The sequence below is a fragment of the Sciurus vulgaris genome (genome assembly GCF_902686455.1).
Source record: "Sciurus vulgaris genome assembly, chromosome: 7".
In the NCBI taxonomy this organism is placed as follows: domain Eukaryota; kingdom Metazoa; phylum Chordata; class Mammalia; order Rodentia; family Sciuridae; genus Sciurus; species Sciurus vulgaris.
In genome coordinates this window covers 105,416,429-105,435,258 of record NC_136467.1, presented here as the reverse complement: position 1 = coordinate 105,435,258, position 18,830 = coordinate 105,416,429, and the positions used below count along the sequence as shown (strand labels likewise).

The window sequence follows — 18,830 nt, the reverse complement described above, 5'->3', positions numbered from 1 at the left end:
GGAAGTAGACAAAGACAGATGTATGTGGGGTTTCTGCCCGGACTGAAGCAGGAGAATGAAGGATGGGGCCAGATTAAGGAGTAGGGCCACTTGGCCCTCCTGATGCACCCCAAAGAGCCAAAGGGGCACTGGGCAGCAGTTTCCTACAGCAAATGGAAGCTGGCTAACAGTTCTGGGAAGCTTCTGCTTTCCCCAGCATCTTAGACAAATGGCCCCATTTTACTGTGCTTAAGCCTGGGGGCTGGGGATAACACACAGAAATGCAGTATCAGGTAGCTGTCCTCCTGCCCAGGCCTGAGGCTGGGGTGAGAGCCTCCCTGGAGTCACCTAGATGTTGCCAGTGCTCTTAGTTCCTTTAAGGCTTCTGCAGGACACCAACTCATTTTAGCAGTAGCTCCCAAGAATGGGGGCAACAGAAGAGAGGGGTACAAAAGGCTGTAGGGAAAGGCCTTACTCAGATGCCTCACACTTCTCTGGCAGAAAAATTGTGCTCTTTAGTTGTTGTGGAAAAGACCTCCAGGTGCTTGATCCAAATCAAATAGGCGTGTCAGCTGCAGCCTCTGGCCGCTCCCCCACCCCCAGGCCTCCTCCTCACATCCAGCTGCGCACGTGTCTGCTTCAAACACACAGGCCCTTGCCAAGCAGGCAGCTGCCTGGAGAAAGGCAGGTGAGTCAGAAAACAGATCTCAGTGCAGACAAGCTCCCAGGCTGGACAGGAAGTGAAGGGCTAGGAGTGCTCAGGGACCTGTGGAGGTAGGTGATTAGCAGGGTGTGTGTAGGGGCCAAAGGAGAGGTGGGGATCCCACCCCTGCCGCCCACCTAGCACCGTGTCACCGTGAGTCATTCCTGAACAGAGGAGGAAACAACAGCACAGGAGGCAGAGCCAGGCTGAGATGAAGAGCATAAGGGCAGGTGAGGACACAGCAGGCCTCTGGGTAGCACAGGGCATGAGTGGTGGCAGCAGCTCATGGAACTTGGCTGGGCTCCAGAAACCACCCTGAAGACATGTTTCCCGCCAGAGGTCCCCATCCAGCACAGCCCTGCCCCACAGTGGTCTGGGCTCCTGGCCTAGTTAGGGCCAGCCCTGCCCACACTGTCCCTGGCCCAAGCCCAGCCACGCGCCAGTCAGGGAGCCCCAGGCCCAGGAAAGTAGTCAGGAAGGAGAAGCCAGCAAGACTGGTATGTGGAGTGCCCAAAAGCCGCCAGTAACTCCCCACCCATCCCAGACAGACCTCACCCTCTCTTAGCCTCAGGCCCTGGCACTCACCAGATTCTCTCTTGATGAGCCTGGCTGGAAGCCTTGGGGCAGCTGGGACTCTCCGCTTGGCACTCTGCTCGTTCCAGTATTCCCGCCAGTGCCGCAGCTGGGAGTGGATGAAGCGCCACATAAGCCAGGCCTGGGCGGCACACACCAGCAGTAGCATGCAGAGCCTGCAAGGCAGAGAAGGTGGCTTGAGGGCGGGCCTCAGACCCACAGTCCTCAGATGGGAAGACAAGGCCCAGACCCAACAGCTTCCATGGCCAGTCCCCTCATATTGCCACTATCATCAGGAAGAGCATATGCTGTGGTCATTATACCAGCACACTTCAGTGATGCTGAAGTAAGATCCAAGGAGACAGGGAAGGAGGTGGTGTATGTCCAGCTCCAACAGTCACACTACTCTCATGTTTTGGGGGAGTCTTTCATATCCATAGCACAGAGGAAGGCTAATATAAGCTCTGCAAATATTGGTAGAATTCAAATGACTGAACTATGATATACCTGAAATAAGTGTGAGAGTGGCTCTTCATCCAGCACGTCACTTAAAAGAGGAGAAACCTTGGACAAGTCACACTCTCTAAGGCCTATGGACTCATGGAAGCACATGGCTTCTGGCTGTTTCCCTTGGCCACTGGCCAAGCTCTGGATGATAGGGGCTTAAGGAGTCCACACATGGTTGTAATGATCAACTGAAAGACCAGACGTGAAACCTCTTGTGCACCACAAAGTGTTGCACAAAGGTAAGAGGATTTGTATTTGGATTGAGATCCTGACTGCAGTCTGAGAAAATCAGGGCTAGGAAGTGATGAAGGTTTTGAGGGAAGCAGAAGGCTAGCATCTCCTCTCCCCTCAGGCCGGATGTCCAGAGATTTCCAGCTGTAGCTCTGCACGGAGGAGACTCAAAGGTCTGCTGCCTCCTGACCTTCTGCAGAAGTTATGCCAAGTTCAGGAGGTTCCTGGAAGCAATCAGGGAGCCCTGATTCATCACCTTGGGCTTCTGCCCAACTCACCTGCAAAGTAAGGTGTTGAAGTTCCCTTTCTCAGGGTCAAATGCCTGGTTCTCCATGCGAGCTAGTCCAAAGCCAATGGCCAGTACAGCAAGGGTGAGAATGAAGAGGCGTGTGACCCCGAACACAGCAGCCCAGGCATTAAACCTGCTCACAAAGGCAGAAAAGACATGTAAGTCTGTATGGCTCTTGAAAGAACCTTCACTCATACCCTGAGTGGGAAGAGGACCCAAGGGAGTCCTAGGAAGGTGCTTGAGAGGTATCTTCAAAAAGATGCCCCCTCCCCACTACCAAATGACCTCAGGGCGCTGCCTGCAGACAAGTAGGCAGCATAAACCCAGGACAACAGCCTCTAACTGCTCAGGTCTCAAGGGAGGCCCATGCTGCCTACGGCCTCTGAGTGAGCCAGTCCCCAGCAGCTCCACTTACAGCTTCTCATTGTTTTCGTCTGCGAAGTAGAAGAGTCGTGCCATGTGGAAGAGGAACTCAGTGGAGTACTGTAGAAGCAGCAAGATCAGGCCCAGGCGGCTCAGGCTGCAGGGAGAAGATGAGCTTTACTCTCCCCACAAGCAGAAGCCAAGGCCCCATCTTGCCCTAGGCTGTCCTGTATGCCTGGACACCTGCTTTCTACACCACTTCCTGGACTGGCCCTGCCTCATCCTTTAAGATTCAGGTTAGCTATTGCACTTTTAGGAGATTTTCCCAAAGAATGAACCACGTGGCTCTTCCCTGCCTATCTGGGTCAGGTCTCCTTGCCTGTTCCCACCATGAACCTGACATAGGCTCTTCATAGCACTCAGCACCTTGCTTCACTTGTCACCCTGCTAGAACCAAGCACATAAAAAGTGCTCAGAACAAATTTGCCAAGGCTGCTGTCTGATATCATTATCCCAATCCTTTAGGCTGAGAGTGAGGAAGCAGGAGGCACTTTTCTATGTGGTCCTCCATGCACACTGCTAGGGAGATGGTGCAGACTGGCTTCCTTAGACCCATTCTGCATGTGACACGTGAGCATTCAACACCAAACACAGCTGGTACATACAGCCTGAACCCCTCCAAGGCCCATCCAGGAAGTGACATGGCTCTAGGCTTCTCTAGAAGATCAGAGTTTGAGAAACACTGTCTTCCTGGACTCTATTAACCTAACTCAGTCATTGTCACAGAATGTCTGCTGCAAGAACCCAGGAGACAGAGGCTTGAGGACCTCCAGGCACACAAGCAAAAGTTACACATAGCAAACCCTCAAATGATAGCCCAGAGGAACTTTAGGGAGCTCAACCCTGTGTGGACAAAGTTCAAGTAAAGTTGAAATTATGAATGAAATGACATATTCATCCTACATAAAAGAGACCCTCTAGATCAAACACTACAGCAACTCTATATACTTCTAGAAAAATCAAGGAGTAAACTATTCTCCTTTACATTACAAACCAAAAAGAAAGGGAATCCCAGGGCCATGAGCTCTAGCAGTAGAAGCCCAGATTTGGGCTGCCTTTAACCTGCAAAGCGATGGTTCAAAGGCCAGCATCTGTCAAAGTCTTCTCTGGCTTTTCTCAGGTTGAGGTTGTTACTCTCTGACTTCCCATGGCTGATAAAACAGACCTTATTATAGTGCTCATCACAGTATACTGTCCTCACCTATGTTTATGTTTCTCCTACCAGACAGAGAATAAACCACTGAAGATTAAAAAAATACTCTATTATCCTTTTCTGTATCCCCATGTCTTAGCATGATACCTGGTACACAGAGGGCATCTAATAAATGTCTGCTAATTAAATGACTGTGAATAGATGCAGTGACAAAAAAGGGAAAGGAACTCTGGTGGTTAAGGATCTCACTCACTTTAAGAGGTATGCTCCAGCTATGTGGACCAGGTACAGGCAAATGTACTGGAGCTGGCGGGGAATCTCCTCCTGGGAACAAGAGCAGCAGACAGTAAACTTGTTCATTCCCTACCTGAGGATGCAGGGGATGGAGGGAAAGTGTGAGGCCCAGTTTCTCCTAGCCCCTCCAGGACTTGGAGGCTTTAACCCACAGTACATGTCACACCAGAGTCCCTCATGCTGGGCAGCAGCATCTGGTCTCATGTCAGAGAGCAAGGTTTAGGCTGAGAAAGAGAAGATGGGAACTGGGAAAGAGGACTTTTGGAAATAATTGAGAATGAAACAATTAAAAAAAAAAAAAAAGGGTGTGAGAGTGAAAAAAACCTTTCCAGTATCTTGATATTAGATTTTTCCCAAAGCCGCACATCTGGTGGAAGAGGCAGGCAAAAGATTGACGCTGGTCATGAAGGTCCACGTGGCACTGCCACAGAGGCTGGGTCAGCATTTACCCCAAACACCAAAATACTCCATTACCAGCCCACACTCTGTGCTCTAGAGGAAGGCAAGGGAGGTAGACAAAGGGAACGCAGGAGGGGAGTGGAGAATGAGGCACCTCCCTGGGGAGGCAGGAAAAGTGCAAACTCACCTTCCGTACCTTCTGGAAGTAAAGCTCAGGAAGTGCATGCAGCCAGTAGGCCAGCTGGCACAGGTAGAAAAACTTCACCTGAAAGCTGGAGAAAAGGGAGGAGTCACACGGAGCACCACATCCCGCCATGCTTGTCAAGCATGCGGGGAAAGGCACAGGCCAAAGCTGCGGGTGATGATCTAGTCCCGGATCAGATCTTGCCCTAGGGATCAAGGTCTGCCACCACCACACCCACAGTGGCCATGCCATATACAAGACTATCTAAAAGGACATGGAAAGTCCATGGAAGGAAAAAGTAGTAATCACAAATATGCAGAGGAGGAGGAGCTCTTCAGCCTCCAGAAGGGAAAGCTGAGGAAAGAACTGATTCCAGAGCACTCTGGATAGACATGGTGACCACAGAACACAATGAACAATGGCTGGCTTCAAGTGGCAAAGGAAGATCTAGCTCAGCTCTACATCCTTTGCTATACTTACTCTGAAAGGTCACAGGAGAGGCAAAGGGTGGCCTCCTGAGGGAGACAGGCAAGGTAATGCCAAAGAGGCAGGGGGTGCTGCCTCTGACAGAACATAAACCACAGAGGATGGACGGAAAGACAAGCTGTGAATGTGAGTAGGTCACCAGGAAGGCACAAAGTCAGAGGACTTTGTGGAGAGTGTTGCTTTGTATCTGTTTCATGCAATTTAGGTACCTCTGTGGGAAGAGCCAGTGCAGATGACATTCCATTTGGGGACTCTCTGGGAGGAACAGCTCCCACACAGGCCTACTACCCACAACACCACGCCTCAACAGGCTCAGGGCATGATCTGGCCCTCATGCCAGTTGGCCCTGTAGTGTTCTGGTCACTGTGGGAAGAGAAGCCAGGGACCACTTGCTCCTCCCTAGGGACTGAGTCACTCCAGGAATACTCACGAGAGGTACACGTGCGGGTAGTCTTCCCAGAGGCTTCTTGGGTTTGTTAAGTATCCTTCCTGTGGTGGGTGAGAAGAGAGCACTTAGGGATGTGGACATGGGACCCACTGGGCTCCTGACACTGGTCCAGGGGTCATGGCTGCACCCAACCCCTACCTGGCTGGAAACAGGAAGGAACAGGAAATGTGAAAATGCAGAATCTCTGTACCTGGGACATGCTGGCTCTCTTCCACCTGTGAGTCACGATCTAGTGGGAAGTGCCATGCCTGGGAGTCTGAACACCTGGGTCTGAATGTGGGCCTGACATTTACCAGCTGTATACACTGTACAAGTTCATTTGTTTCCCTAAGCTGTAAAATGAGGTTATGAATGCTACCTCAGCAGAGTTATTATTGGAATCAACTTGATAGTTTTTGGACAATGTCTAGTATGATGCCTGGCCTGTAGGCACTCAGGAAATCCTTACAGAATGAATAAGCAAATGTACTAGAATCAACACCCACTGGAAAAGTGAAAGCTGAGACTGACTTTTCACATCACCATAAATAAAAAGAACAGCAGGGCCCCACAGACCTCACTGCGCATCAGGACTCTGACCCCCATATTATGTTGCATCATGATTGCCACGTGTCTCAGACACTCTAGTGAAGTTCCGTCACGCTAGAGCATTTTCTTGCTCTCCTTTATGTCCCTAATAACTAGCACAGCACCCTGTACACAGAGGGGGAGACAACCTGAAAATCTTCCCATCACACAACATCTAGAAGTGGAATTTAGCAAATACACTTTTAAGAGTAAAGCAGAGCTCACAAGAAAAAAGGGAAATCCCCTGGAACTCAAAGAAACAGGAAACTAGAAGCCAGAGCAATAAGTGACCTGTAGCAGCCCAGATGGCACTAGTCTTAGGGCTGGGGTTGCTATGCCCACACAGAAGACAGCCCTGGGAGGTGCAACCCAAGATGCTGGTATGAAATCAGGACCCTTGAAGGGCTACAACCTCAGAGAAAGAGTAGTCTAGAAAGTGTTGCTGACCCCAAAAAAGAGGTCTGCTCAGCCAGGCTGAGGAAAAAAAACAAAAACATTTACCCCAAACAACTGAAATGTCAGGTCTGCCCTCGCCTGGGTCTGGAGTTCAAGCCATCTGGGCAATTCAGGAACCACCAGGCTGATGAATCAGTATAATGGTGTGTTGTGGTCCAGTGATACCCTGAGGACATACCATCATCCAGAGATACACAGAATTCCCACAGATAAAACCTTGAAATGTAAAACCGATTGTAAAACATAGGAGGAAACAATGCACTTTCATGCAGCAAGAATCAACTGACACAAGAGTCGAACGACAATATGCTGGTTGAATAAATGAATGACGAATGCTTTAAACAATTTCTTCTGAAAAAACAAAGAGCTCTTGTTTGTCACTCAGAGAAGTTTAGATTAATATGATCTCTTAAAGAGAGAAGGAAATGGAATACAGAGAAAGGATCTAAAGTGAGATGGCTTTTCAGTAGCACAGCTAAAATCTGAGCTAGGCCACCAATCTTCTGGTTCTAGAACTCCAAGAAGCTTGCCTCAGTAAATCAGAAAATCAGTTGAGCTGGTGGCTATTATGGTTTAGATGTGGTGTTCCCCAAAAGCTCACATGCAAGACAATGCAAGGTTTGGAGGAGAAATGATTGGATCATAGCCTTAACCTAATCAGTGAACTAATCCCTGATGGGACTGACTGAGTGGTAACTGGAGGCAGGTGGGGTGTGGCTGGAGGAAGTGGTTCATTGAGGGTGTGGCTATGGGGTATATATGTGTATCTGGCAAGTGGCATTCTCTCTCTCTCTGCTTCCTGATCATCATACCATGCTCTTCTGCCATGATGTTCAGCCTCACCTTGAGCCCTGAGGAATGGAGCCTGCTGTCAATGAATGGAGACTTCTGAAATCGTGAGTCCCTGAATAAACCTTTTCTCCCTACAATTGTGCTGGTGGAATCTTCTAGTCACAGTGGTGAAAAAGCTGACTAAAACAGTGGCTTTGATGAGAGCCTGAGAACCTTAACTGTTTACCCCAGGTTTAAGAGCAGGGGTTTTGCAATGCTCAGGAGGATGAGGTCAACTGGTTTGGTGAGAAGCATTCTAGGCTATTGTCTATTGGATCTGAAGTTGTATTTCCAACTGAGGACTGATCTACCCACCCTTGGTCACTAAATGCCCTCTGTCCTATCATTTTGGGTACAGTCCACACTGCCCCAGTGCCATAACTTGGGCCCCCACGAGCACAATGATCTGACTGATAGATCCAATCAGATACACATCCCAATGTAGTCACAGTAACTTACACTGGAAGGAAAGGGTCTCACCTAAACCCTATGGCCCCAATTCTAATCTCTTCTCACACCTCCACCACCCTTGGTCACACACAGACTGAGGCACAGAGGCAGGCAGCTGTGGGCATCAGGGTGATGGCAGTGAGCTCTTTCACATACACATATTGCTGCTATCCATTCACCTCCCTTCTCTGCAATTAACACATCAGATCTCTGACCCCAGGCACGGTGACACCTGGTCTTCCACACACTCTGCCTTGTTCCAGGGAAATCAGAGGGGTAAGAACACCCCTTCCTAAAGGAAGCAGAAATGCACTTCACAGGAAAAATGGTACTTCTGGGACTGAGGAGGCGCTCTGCCAAAAAATAAAATAAAAGGATGGGCCAAGAATAGCAGTGCTGCGAGAATGCGGCAGCCTGCATGGTCTTGTGACTGCAAACGGGAACCCTCTCTGCTTGGCCTCTTTACTTAAGAGACAAAGAGGTCAGAAACTGGAGGCCAACAAGTCAAGAGAGCTCCCCAGAAAAATACTGCCTTCTTATGACTGTCCAGTCCACTGGGACTGGAGGAGGATGGGAGGAGGGAGGAAAGCTGGGGGAGCCAGAGGAAAAATGACTCACTGCTCTGAGAACAGCCTTTTCCAGACCTGTGTCCAGGCAGCTGTTTGGGGGTGAGCTGGGACTGGCCTGCCTCTGAGCTCAGGCATGCCAAGATACCTGAATTTCTGGGGGTCAGAGGGGCACAGCAAGCACCTGTAACCCCTTCCAAGTCCCATCCAAGGCCTCCACAGATGGTTTGGGGGAGTTCTTAAATACTTTGTTCTCTCATGAGCTAAGCAAGGCCTCAGCGTGCTGCAGCGATTCGTCCTTCTTCTCCAGCAGCCTTTCTTTCGGGTGTATGAACAGAAAGAACCACAAAAACAGCAGAAGCCAGACATAACCCAGCCAGTTGCTTGAATCAGACACTGCCTATATTATTTGTCCATCAGAAACAACCATGTGCTACAAATCTGCCCCAAAGTGACTAGTCTATTAGGAGCAGCCAGTTCTGACACTGGCTTTCCTCCACTAGATTCTCACTGACCAGTGAGTTTTAGGTTTTAAAATATGAGGTCAGACAAACCAAGGAAGTCAGGCAAATGCTCACCCACACTGCAATCTCTGGGGCTGTTTTATTGTGTGTGTTTTTCTCTTTTCCCCTGAACAATTAGTAGTATATCAAAGATAGATTAAAAGTTAGAGGCTGACAATCTTATTTGGTTGGTCCAGTCACACTCCTATCACTCTGCCTGCATATGTGCTAGAAGGATGCCTGAATCAAACACTCAAATAAAACTGGTGTTTTGGGTAAGAGGAATTTGGGGTATATTTTTACTTTCTTTTTTGGACTTTCCTATATTACTTTTTTAAAAAACAATTATCTATTATGTTTATGAAAATCATCAATTCATTACCTACAAAATTGGTGAAGGCTAGAGAAATAAGATCATTTGAAGCCTGTTCATTCCTCACAGCCAGTATTTAATGAGCACTTAGTATGTGCCAGGCACTATACAAGGGGTACAGCATAAGCATGGTGTCTGCTAGCAAATAACTCAGGGTCTAGTGAGAGGCAGGCACAGAGAACTACACATGAACCAGAAGAACATCAATAATGGGTGCAATGTGGAAAATGCAAATGAGGGGTGTTCTGTGAGCAGGTGACCTTTAGGTGGAGACTGGATGGCAAGATGCAGCCAGCCATGTGATGCCTGCAGAAGCAGCACTTGAGGAAAGGAACCACCAGGACACAGCCTAGGAAGCAGAAATGGCCAGGACAGTGAGAGGAACAGAGGTGGATACAGCAGGGCTGTGTCCTCTCAGATGACACCAGCAAGGCCAACAGGGCCCACAGCACACGAGTGAGGGAAAAAACCCAATTTTACCTCAGCTATGAGAAGGGCTTTTAGGGAAGGTAAATGTATAATTTTACCTGGGTTTTATACAGTCCCATTGGGCAGAGCTGATTATGGGCTGGGGCAGGAGTGCAGAGTGGACACAGCCTCCCTCTAAAAGGAGGATGTTCAGTGTGCGGGTGAAAGATAATGGGCACTCTGGCTTCACAACCTCAACACTACTGACATCTGGATCAGAAAGCCCTCGCTGTGGAACCGTCCTGTGCAGTGAAGGGTATTTGGTAACGTCCCTGGGCTCTACCCACTGTGTGTCAACAGTCTGTTGCCAGATGGCCCCAGAGGGGCAAACTCTGTAGGTGGAAGACCACTGGACTAGGGGCAGCTATACAGGTAGAAAGCATCAGACAGAATCTCAGTGTGTTTTGGGGGACAGAGCTGTTGGCCCCATTGATGAACTGACTGGAAAGTGAAAGAAAGAGAAAAATCATGAAAAATCTGCATGATAACAGAAAACTATGATTTTTTTTAAAAAAAACTAGTGGTTTTTACTCCTTTTATAGAATTCCTTTTGCTCCTCCATCACTCTTCTCCCACATAGATGATGAGGCAAGGAGTATAGTGGTGTTATTAAGAGTTGGGGTCACCAGAACTCTGCATGTTGCTCTGCTCTCCACATCCTCCTGAACGTGCTGAGTGGGGAACTGCTCTCACCAACCAACATAAAAGACTGGAATTTCCCTAAGAAAAGTCCTACATGTTCCCAAACTAATTTCCATCATCCCTTTTAAGTGTACAAAGGACTGAGAAGTGAGACAGCAGTTGAGTGCTTCACATGCTAGAAGGAGTATTAAATAACTTGGCTCTGGCCTCCAAATCTGGGCCCCATGTGTCACAGCTGGAGTGGAATGTCTGGGGGTGAGGGTGGAAGGGTAAAGTGATTCAGATATGAGGCAACGATTCCCATCAAAGATTAGTTACATGTCCTTTGGTATCCTGAGACCATTCTACCTCAAAGCAACTATGGTCTCCAGAGATGGGCATGAACTCACTGGGGGCTGGGAGGGGCCTGAAACTCAAGTTTCAGGACATGAACAGGGCACATGCAGGGTAAGTCCACCCCTGGAGAATGACATGGGACTCCAGCTCAATAGAACAGAAGTCTTAGTTCCCTCATTTAAAATTCCTAGTGTACTACTTTAAAAAACTATTTTGTGATGAAATAACTGGAATAAAAGCAATATATAAAAGGACATGTTGACTCCTGTTTTGAGAATATTAAGTCCATTTCAGGTCTGGAGGCACAGTTCCTTATGATGCAAGGGCCTGTCCCTGTCACAGAAGGAACAGAGGAGGGATTCGTGGGAGGCAGTGAAGGAAATCTCAAAGAGGTCATAGGGTTGTTGAATATTCCACGCCTTAGGCCTGAATTTCTCATGAGACCAGGTTACAGACAGGAGGGGCTCCAGGGAAGGGTGGGTGTTAATTAAAAACTTCCTAGCACAACAGGCAGGGTCTTGTTACAGTGAACCCCAAAGGACTATCCACATTCCTTTGTAGGAGGCAATTTTGCTATATTAAAGATGGCTTGAAATAAATCCTATTGTAGAAAGGGGAGGGAGCTAAATCATTTGAGCCGTAGGCACATGTAGGAAAGGGCAATATGTGGACAGGGCAATGCTGACCTTGGGTATGGGAGGCCAAAGCAAAAGCAAAAGCAAAAGCAAAAGCAAAGCAGAAAATAAGCTGGATTTGGAGCTGGACCTCCAAGGCCAAGCCATCTTTGCAACTTTGGAAGCACATGGCTATGGATACACTGCAAAATCTGAGCTTGAGAATCTTCAATCTACAACACAGGTACTGGAATGAACATGAAATTGACCTCATGGAATGGGCGGGCCAAAACAATATAGTGCTAGTAGATACATGCTATCATTATGGACAAGATAACTCTCTTCAGCTATAAAGTGGCATCTAAGTCATTTGGGCTATCATGAAATACTTTGAGGGTGCGAAGAGTTTCAGCTCTAAGAAACTTACTCCTTACTCTTCTTCCCTGCAAGTCCTTTGCAGTCATTCATCCGCAATCCAAGAGAGAGAGCTGCCTCAGGGCCCACCTCTCACCTGTCAGCAGTCCCAAGGGCCACTCACCGTCAACACCACATAGAAGCACCACACCACTGAGCTGAGATGAAAGACAACCAGCTGTCCAGATTCATTGAACTTGCTGTGTTTGACCTTGGAGAGATGAAGCCGTTTGCTGATTTTCTAAAGGACAAAGAAAACCTTGCATATTAATCAACAAGGGTATTCATACCTGACAGATTCAAACTCATTTCCTCCCCATGAAAGGATTAAACATTCTTAGATGTCTGAAACCTACTATAAACCAAGTTACTTAGTGTAAGCATTCTGCATACATGCAGGGCTTAGCTTAAGGCAAGCGTTTTGAGAAAGGAGCAAGATTCACATCTGTACTCTACACATAAAAAAAATCCCTTAATCATGCCACATATAAGAGATCTATAAGGACACTGTCCTGTCATATTTCAGACAGTTTATCCTGTATCATAAATACTGCTGTGCCATGTGCTGATTAATGAAGGCCGAGACCAAAGTGTGGTAAGGGAAGTCCATCAACAGGGCCAGCCAGGGGATACGAACTAGGGAGAGCACGGATTCAAAACTGCATCTTCCTCCAAGGTGAGGTCTTCCACCCCAAGGCATCTCCCCAGCTCCTGATCTCAGAATCCAGATGTCACTTACATCTAAAATGTACTCTTGAACCACAGCGTGCAAGATGATGGTGATAAAGATGTAGAACAAGATCGTCACCAGGTCCTTCGGGCCGTAGTGGTAATGCACCGTCTCACTGTCTATGGGGGTAAAAAGAGTTCTATCAGCATCCCCAGGATGAGGAAAAGCTCTGCAGCCCCAAAGTGAAAAGACATGAGAAGCAGAAGGTACCATCAGCCTCCACCTGTTTGGTGTAGCATTGGGCTTAGAAGAACATTTCTGCCCTAGCCTCCTAGCTAGCCTCTGGACTTGGCACTTGGGAAGCACAAATCAGGGTGGGCTAAGTGCATCACCATATTTTGATGATTGTATATCTCCTCAGTCTGGGCAGGAGAGCACAGTGGTTAGGAGCTAAGGGTTGGGAGAAAACCTATTTCCATTACTGGCTCCATCAGAACCTGGTTGTGTGACTGTTTAAGTGACTAACCTTTCTGTGCCTCAATTTTCTCCCCTGTAAAATAGGATTATAGTCACACTCCATCAAGGAAGCGTAGCATGGGGGTAAAGAGTGTGGACTCAGAAGCTAGACTGCCTGAGTTTATATCACAGCTCTGTCTTTTGCATCCCATGTGACCTCTATGTGTAACTAAGTGCTTCAGTTTCCTTATCAGTAAAGTGAGGATAAAGGTTCTTGTATTATATAGGGTTATTGTGATAATTAGATGAATTAATAAGTATGAAGTGCTTAGAACAGTGTCTGACACATAGTAAGTGCTATATGTGTATTTGTTATTGTTGGGCTACTATGAGATGAGGACTGAATGAGGTAATTTGTGTGCCAGATGCTTATTACAATACCTATAAGTTACAGTAAGCCTGCAACAAATGGGAGTTCATTAGATAATGGTAATAAATTAGATGGAATCCCAGACACAGAAGTCTTGAAAAACTCTGCCAATGCAGCCTTCTTCACAGACAGAGAATTTATCCACTGGTTCCAGTAGCAGGCGGCAAGGCTGCAGGAGCCTGGGGAGCACCTGCAGGGATCTCGAGGCTCTGTAACCACTGTGCTGAACAACACAGGGGCTTCCTCTCCAGCTGTTTTGTGTTGCCCTGAGTCATACACATGAGTCATCGCTTTGCTGGAATGCATTTACCAGAAGGTAGGCCAGGGTCTGGATGGCCAAGAATGAAGTAAAGCTGAAGTGGATTACTGTGAGAGTCACCCTTAACCTCAACACCCTGCACTAGGGGAATGTGACAATGGGTGGTGTCAAGGACAGAGAGGACATGAACTTTGAAATCAGATAAACTTTCCTTTTCCCTTTCCCTCTTCTTTTCCACAAGGACCTACTCTTGTGAGAGGCTACAGGCTAACCTTTGAAATAGGGAGATAGAAGATGTTGCCTGCCAGACATGTGCCTATAATCCCAGCAACTCTGGAGGCTGAGTCAGGAGGATCACAAGTTAGAGGTTAGCCTGGGCAACTTAGTGAGACCTGGTTTCAAAATAAAAAAAATTTAAAAAGAGGGGAGAGGGGGTTGGGGATAGAGCACCTCTAGGTTCAAACCTTAGTACTATGGGGAAAAAAAAAAAAAAAAAAAAAAAAGACACTGTCCTTGGTGATCGACTGCACAGTCCAGCAAGGGTACTGACAAACATCCAATTACACTACAGAAAGGCACATGCTGCCAAATAGCAAACATAGAGGGCTGCAGGGACAAGGTTGGGCACCAGCTGGGGTGGAGGTGCAGGGTCCCTGGTCAGTGAATGGGATGCCATGGAAACCTAGGAATAGGTAGGTAGTGGTGTGGGCATCCTAAGAGGAAGCAGCATCTGCCAGGGGTGCAGGAAAGGGTAGATGGGCGGCTGAAAGGTAGTCAGGGCAAATGAGGAAGCTGTCATGAATGGCCTGTGTGCCACTGATATCCTGAAGGCCAAAAGAAGACACCCAAAAATTCAAATTAAATAGGAAATCAATGAGACTTGAGTTTTAGAACGTTTATTCAACAGCAGTGAAAAGTGGCACACCTGGAGGTGAGGACACCCAGAGGTGAGGGCACCTATTGAGAACCTGCCCTGTTATGCAGGTAAAGAATCATGGGGCTGAATTAAAGCAGGAAGAAAGAAGAGGAGGATGTTGATGGAGAAGGAAGAGGAGGAGGAAGGGTGTTGATAGTGAAGAACAGATGAGATGTGGTGGCAGATGGGAACCAGGCACTGAGGAGAGAGAAGACACAGGAGGTGAGGGAGGAGAGGTGTGTGTGACTCCACCTCCTGTCTCTGCTCCACCATCTGCGAGGCTGGGATTGCATTTTCCCTATCTTCCTCATAAGGGAGGATCAAAGGTAGCATATTTTGGATCTATAAAATAGCTAAATACACTCAATGTTTCACCATCAGAACATCATTATTAGGCAAAATGGATTTTACTAAGTCAAACAAGTACATGAATTCATGAAGCAACACCCATGGAGGCTTCAGGAAGTTTGTTCTAAAGCTTTCTGAGGGTTGCCTGCCTTTCTCTACTCCAAACACTATGGTTCCAAAGAGAAGTGGTTACTCTTAAATCCTTGAAAGGAGAATGGATGCATGGGACCTGGGGAGCAGCTCTGCAGCAGAACACCTGCCTGGTACACACAAAGCCCTGGGTCTGACCCCCAGCACCACAAAAAAAGAAAGGTAGGTAGGTAGGTAGGTGGGTGAATACACTGTTGTGTCCTTCACTGTTGATCTGCATGCATGTGTGCTCATCACAAACCATGTGCAGGGCTCTGGACTGGGCTGGGAAGAGAACAGTGGGGCAGGTGGGCAGAGCCCCAGCCCTCTTGGAGCTTAGTACCTGTTATGGTTTGGATGTGAGGTGTCCCCCAAAAGCTCACATATGAGACAATGCAAGGCGGTTCAGAGGAGAAATGATTGGGTTGTAAGTCTTAACCTAATCAGTGAATTAATTCCCTGATGGAGATTAAGTGGATGGTAACTGAAGTGGATGGTACGGCTGGAGGAGGTGGGAATTGGGTGTGGCTTTGGGGAATATATGTGTACCTAGCAAGTGGAGTCTCTCTCTCTCTCTCTGCTTCCTGATCACCATGTGAGCTGGTTCCCTCTGCCTCACTCTTCCACCATGATGGTCTGTTTAATCTCCAGCCTCAAGGAATGGAGCTGGCCTTCTATAGACTAAGACTTCTGAAACCGTGAGCCCTCAAATAAACTTTTCCTCCTTAAAAGTTGTTCTGGTCAGACCTTTTAGACACAGCAGCGAAAACACTGACTAAAACAGCACAATATACCAAATCCTCATATACTTAAAAACCATATATATACATAGTATAATTTGGTTGATTTCTTTCCTCCCTTTTCCTGTCCCTCTTCCCTGTCTCCTTCCTCAACACCACTGATCTCCTGCCAATTTTCATGGGATTTACACTCCTCTTTTTATGTATATCTAAAAAGCACCAATTAAAAAAAAAAAACTATACATGAATAGAAGAAAAACCAGTAGACTAGAGGAAGGGCAACAGCAAGAGGGAAGTGGGAGGGAAAGAGGAGGTCATGGGACCTGAAGTGGAGTAAATTATATTCTACGCATGTATGATTATATGAAAATGACCCCCAATATTATGTATAACTGTAATACGTTAATAAAAACATTTTTAAAACAGTGGCTAAGGAACTATGGCTCATCAACAACGAACACAAAAACAAACTCAATTTAACAAATGGGTAAGGGATTTGAATTGACATTTTTCCAAAGAAGGCATATGAATGGCAAGTACATGAAAGCATACTAAATATCACTAACCATTATGAAAATGCACCAAAAAAATCACCTCATACCTACTAGGATGGCTACAATTAAAAAAGTATGGGTGAAGATGTGGAGAAATTGGAACACTCGTGCCTGCTTGTGGGAATGTAAAATGGTGCTGTCACTATAGAAAAAGGAAGAGTAGTTCCTTGAAAAATTAAAAATAGAATTACTATATGATCCTACAATTCTACTTTGAACATTAACTCAAAAGAACTGAAAGCGGGATTTCAATGAAGTATCTGCACATCCTCACACATAGCGCTACTGACAACAGCAAAAAGCTGGAAGCAGTTCAAGTGTCCATCAATAGACAAATGGGTAGACAAACGTGGGGTCCACATACACTGGGATGTTATTCAGCCTCAGAAAAGAAGGAAATTCTAACACAAGCTACAACACGGGATGAAACCTGAGGACATCATGCTAAACCAGAAGACAAATATTATGATTCTACTGGTATGAGGTTCCCTGAGTAGTCAAATTCATAGAGACAGAAAGTAGAAGAGTCGCTGCGTACAGGGGCTGAGGAGGAAATGAGGAGTCACTACTTAATGAATAAGAGAATTTCTATTTTCCAAGATAAACCCAGCTTTGGAGATTCATTTCACAACAATGCAAATGTATTTAACATCCCTGAACTATATACTTAAAAATGGCAAAGATGGTAACATTTATATATATTTTACTGCAATTTAAAAATCAGAAGAGAAAACCAGCAGACAGGTGTGGTAAGTGCTCTGAAGTGGACTCAAGGCTGGGTTGGGGGAAACTGGGGGCCTGTACAGGTTGGGACTCACAAAGGGCCCCTTATAGATCACACTAAGATGTGTGGATTGTGCCATTAAGGCAGTGGAAAGTTCCTGAAACTATGGATCTCAGTCACACACTTATAAAGACCCCCCTCCTGCCATATGGAGCCTGAGTTAGTGGGCAGCAGTCAGGGAGTAAGGGCAAGAATTCCTGGAGATGGGGAGACAGAAGGGTGTCCTGCACCTAGGAGGGTGGCAGAGCCATAGAGACAAACGTGTTGGAAAGATCTGAGTGACAGAATCAAAAGGACCAGCAAATTCCCTGGCTGTAGGGAATGATTTCAAGTTCCTTCTGGATTTTTAACTGTATTCTGTAGCCCTCGTTTTTGATCTCAGAGTTCTTCAGTATGCACTGTCTTCTTTGATTCGCATAACTATTTCATGAGAATGGCAAAAAGTAGATGAGGTAACAGAGTTCAGAGTTCAGAGACTTAAGGGATATAGTTCATTTAGTATATAGTTATATAGTTCATTTATAGTTCTCCTGGTTTTCAGTGCTCCAGCCCAGCCTCCAAAGGCTACCTTGAAGTCAACAGAACCCCAAACCCTCTCCAGGGCTTCATTGCTAGTAATATGCTGCTCCTTTGCACTCTTTCTCCTACACTCACAACAAACAGTGTCAGACCCAAATTCTCAAAAGCAATGCTCTAACTCATACAAATCACCTCAACTGCTTTCTGCTTTGTGATCTTCCTATTTTTGATCAGAGTAGCAAAGCAAATTGCTTGGACTCCCTTCTGCTTTCTAAAGAACTGCAGGCATTGGAATTTCATTTAAACAAACTGATAACTGATGATTTAAACTTTTATAAAAAAAAGGTTTTGATTGTTCACTAATTCTTATAAAAGGCTCTCATTACCCAAGTTAGAGTACCTGGTCCTTACAGATTACTCTGTCTATAGGCTCTCATAAAGAATGGCAATGATTTGGCAGTAACCTTTCATAATTTTTTAAAAGAGTAAGTTTTGGCATGTCTCTAGGCTACTAGATCAGAAAGGTAATTGATCATGAGCCACAGAAAAATGCCTACAGGGATCAGGTGGAAACAAATGAGCAAGAGGTCCAGGTGTCTTCAATGTGGAGACCCATTAGAGGAAGCAAGCAAAATTCTTCACTTCCATACAGAAATATGCTTTTAACTGTTGTTTAAATGTATCACCTTCTTGGTGTATCTTTCACATCTCCACTTTGAGAAACAAGTCTCAAAAATATCCACTTTCTTTTTAACTTTACTAAGAGAAACACACCAGCTAACACTGGGATAAATGGCAACTGACAGGCAGCCTCAGTGTCAGGGACAACTAGAGATGAGTGTTGACTATGGAAAACTCCTGAATGTGTGCTCATGGGGGTGAGTAGGGCAGCTGCTTCTCAGCCATTATGGCTGCAGGGGAGTTAGAGCCCAGTGTGGGCAGATTCCTGATATTTCAAAAGCAGAGAGAGATCTTTGTAAGAATCATCTGGTTTTAAAATGTTGGTGACTAACTCAAAATTTAAAAAAACAATATATGAGCCAACACTAAACAGCTAAAGAAAACACATCTTCAGGCCAACTCTGATTACAGGTCACCAAACTGTGGACAGCCTAAATGACCCAACACCTTTCCAA

The 18,830-nt window shown here is 46.4% G+C and overlaps 1 protein-coding gene across 2 annotated transcripts in view; it reads right to left on the bottom strand.

Annotated features, from left to right (window-relative positions):
• The window catches only part of TRAM2 (translocation associated membrane protein 2), an 80,502-nt gene that overhangs the window by 5,391 nt on the left and 56,281 nt on the right, over window positions 1-18,830 (bottom strand). The window contains exons 3-11 of one of the 2 annotated variants that reach the window (XM_079147653.1): window positions 12,629-12,738; window positions 12,014-12,130; window positions 5,652-5,710; window positions 4,739-4,823; window positions 4,112-4,182; window positions 2,698-2,802; window positions 2,272-2,415; window positions 1,268-1,431; window positions 9-653 (exon numbers count right to left, since the gene is read on the bottom strand). In XM_079147653.1, the coding sequence (XP_079003779.1) occupies window positions 619-653; window positions 1,268-1,431; window positions 2,272-2,415; window positions 2,698-2,802; window positions 4,112-4,182; window positions 4,739-4,823; window positions 5,652-5,710; window positions 12,014-12,130; window positions 12,629-12,738 (890 nt within the window). In that variant the 3' untranslated portion in view covers window positions 9-618. Of the gene's footprint in view, window positions 1-8; window positions 654-1,267; window positions 1,432-2,271; window positions 2,416-2,697; window positions 2,803-4,111; window positions 4,183-4,738; window positions 4,824-5,651; window positions 5,711-12,013; window positions 12,131-12,628; window positions 12,739-18,830 lie in introns of those variants that run through there. The other variant, XM_079147652.1, reaches the window with a different exon arrangement.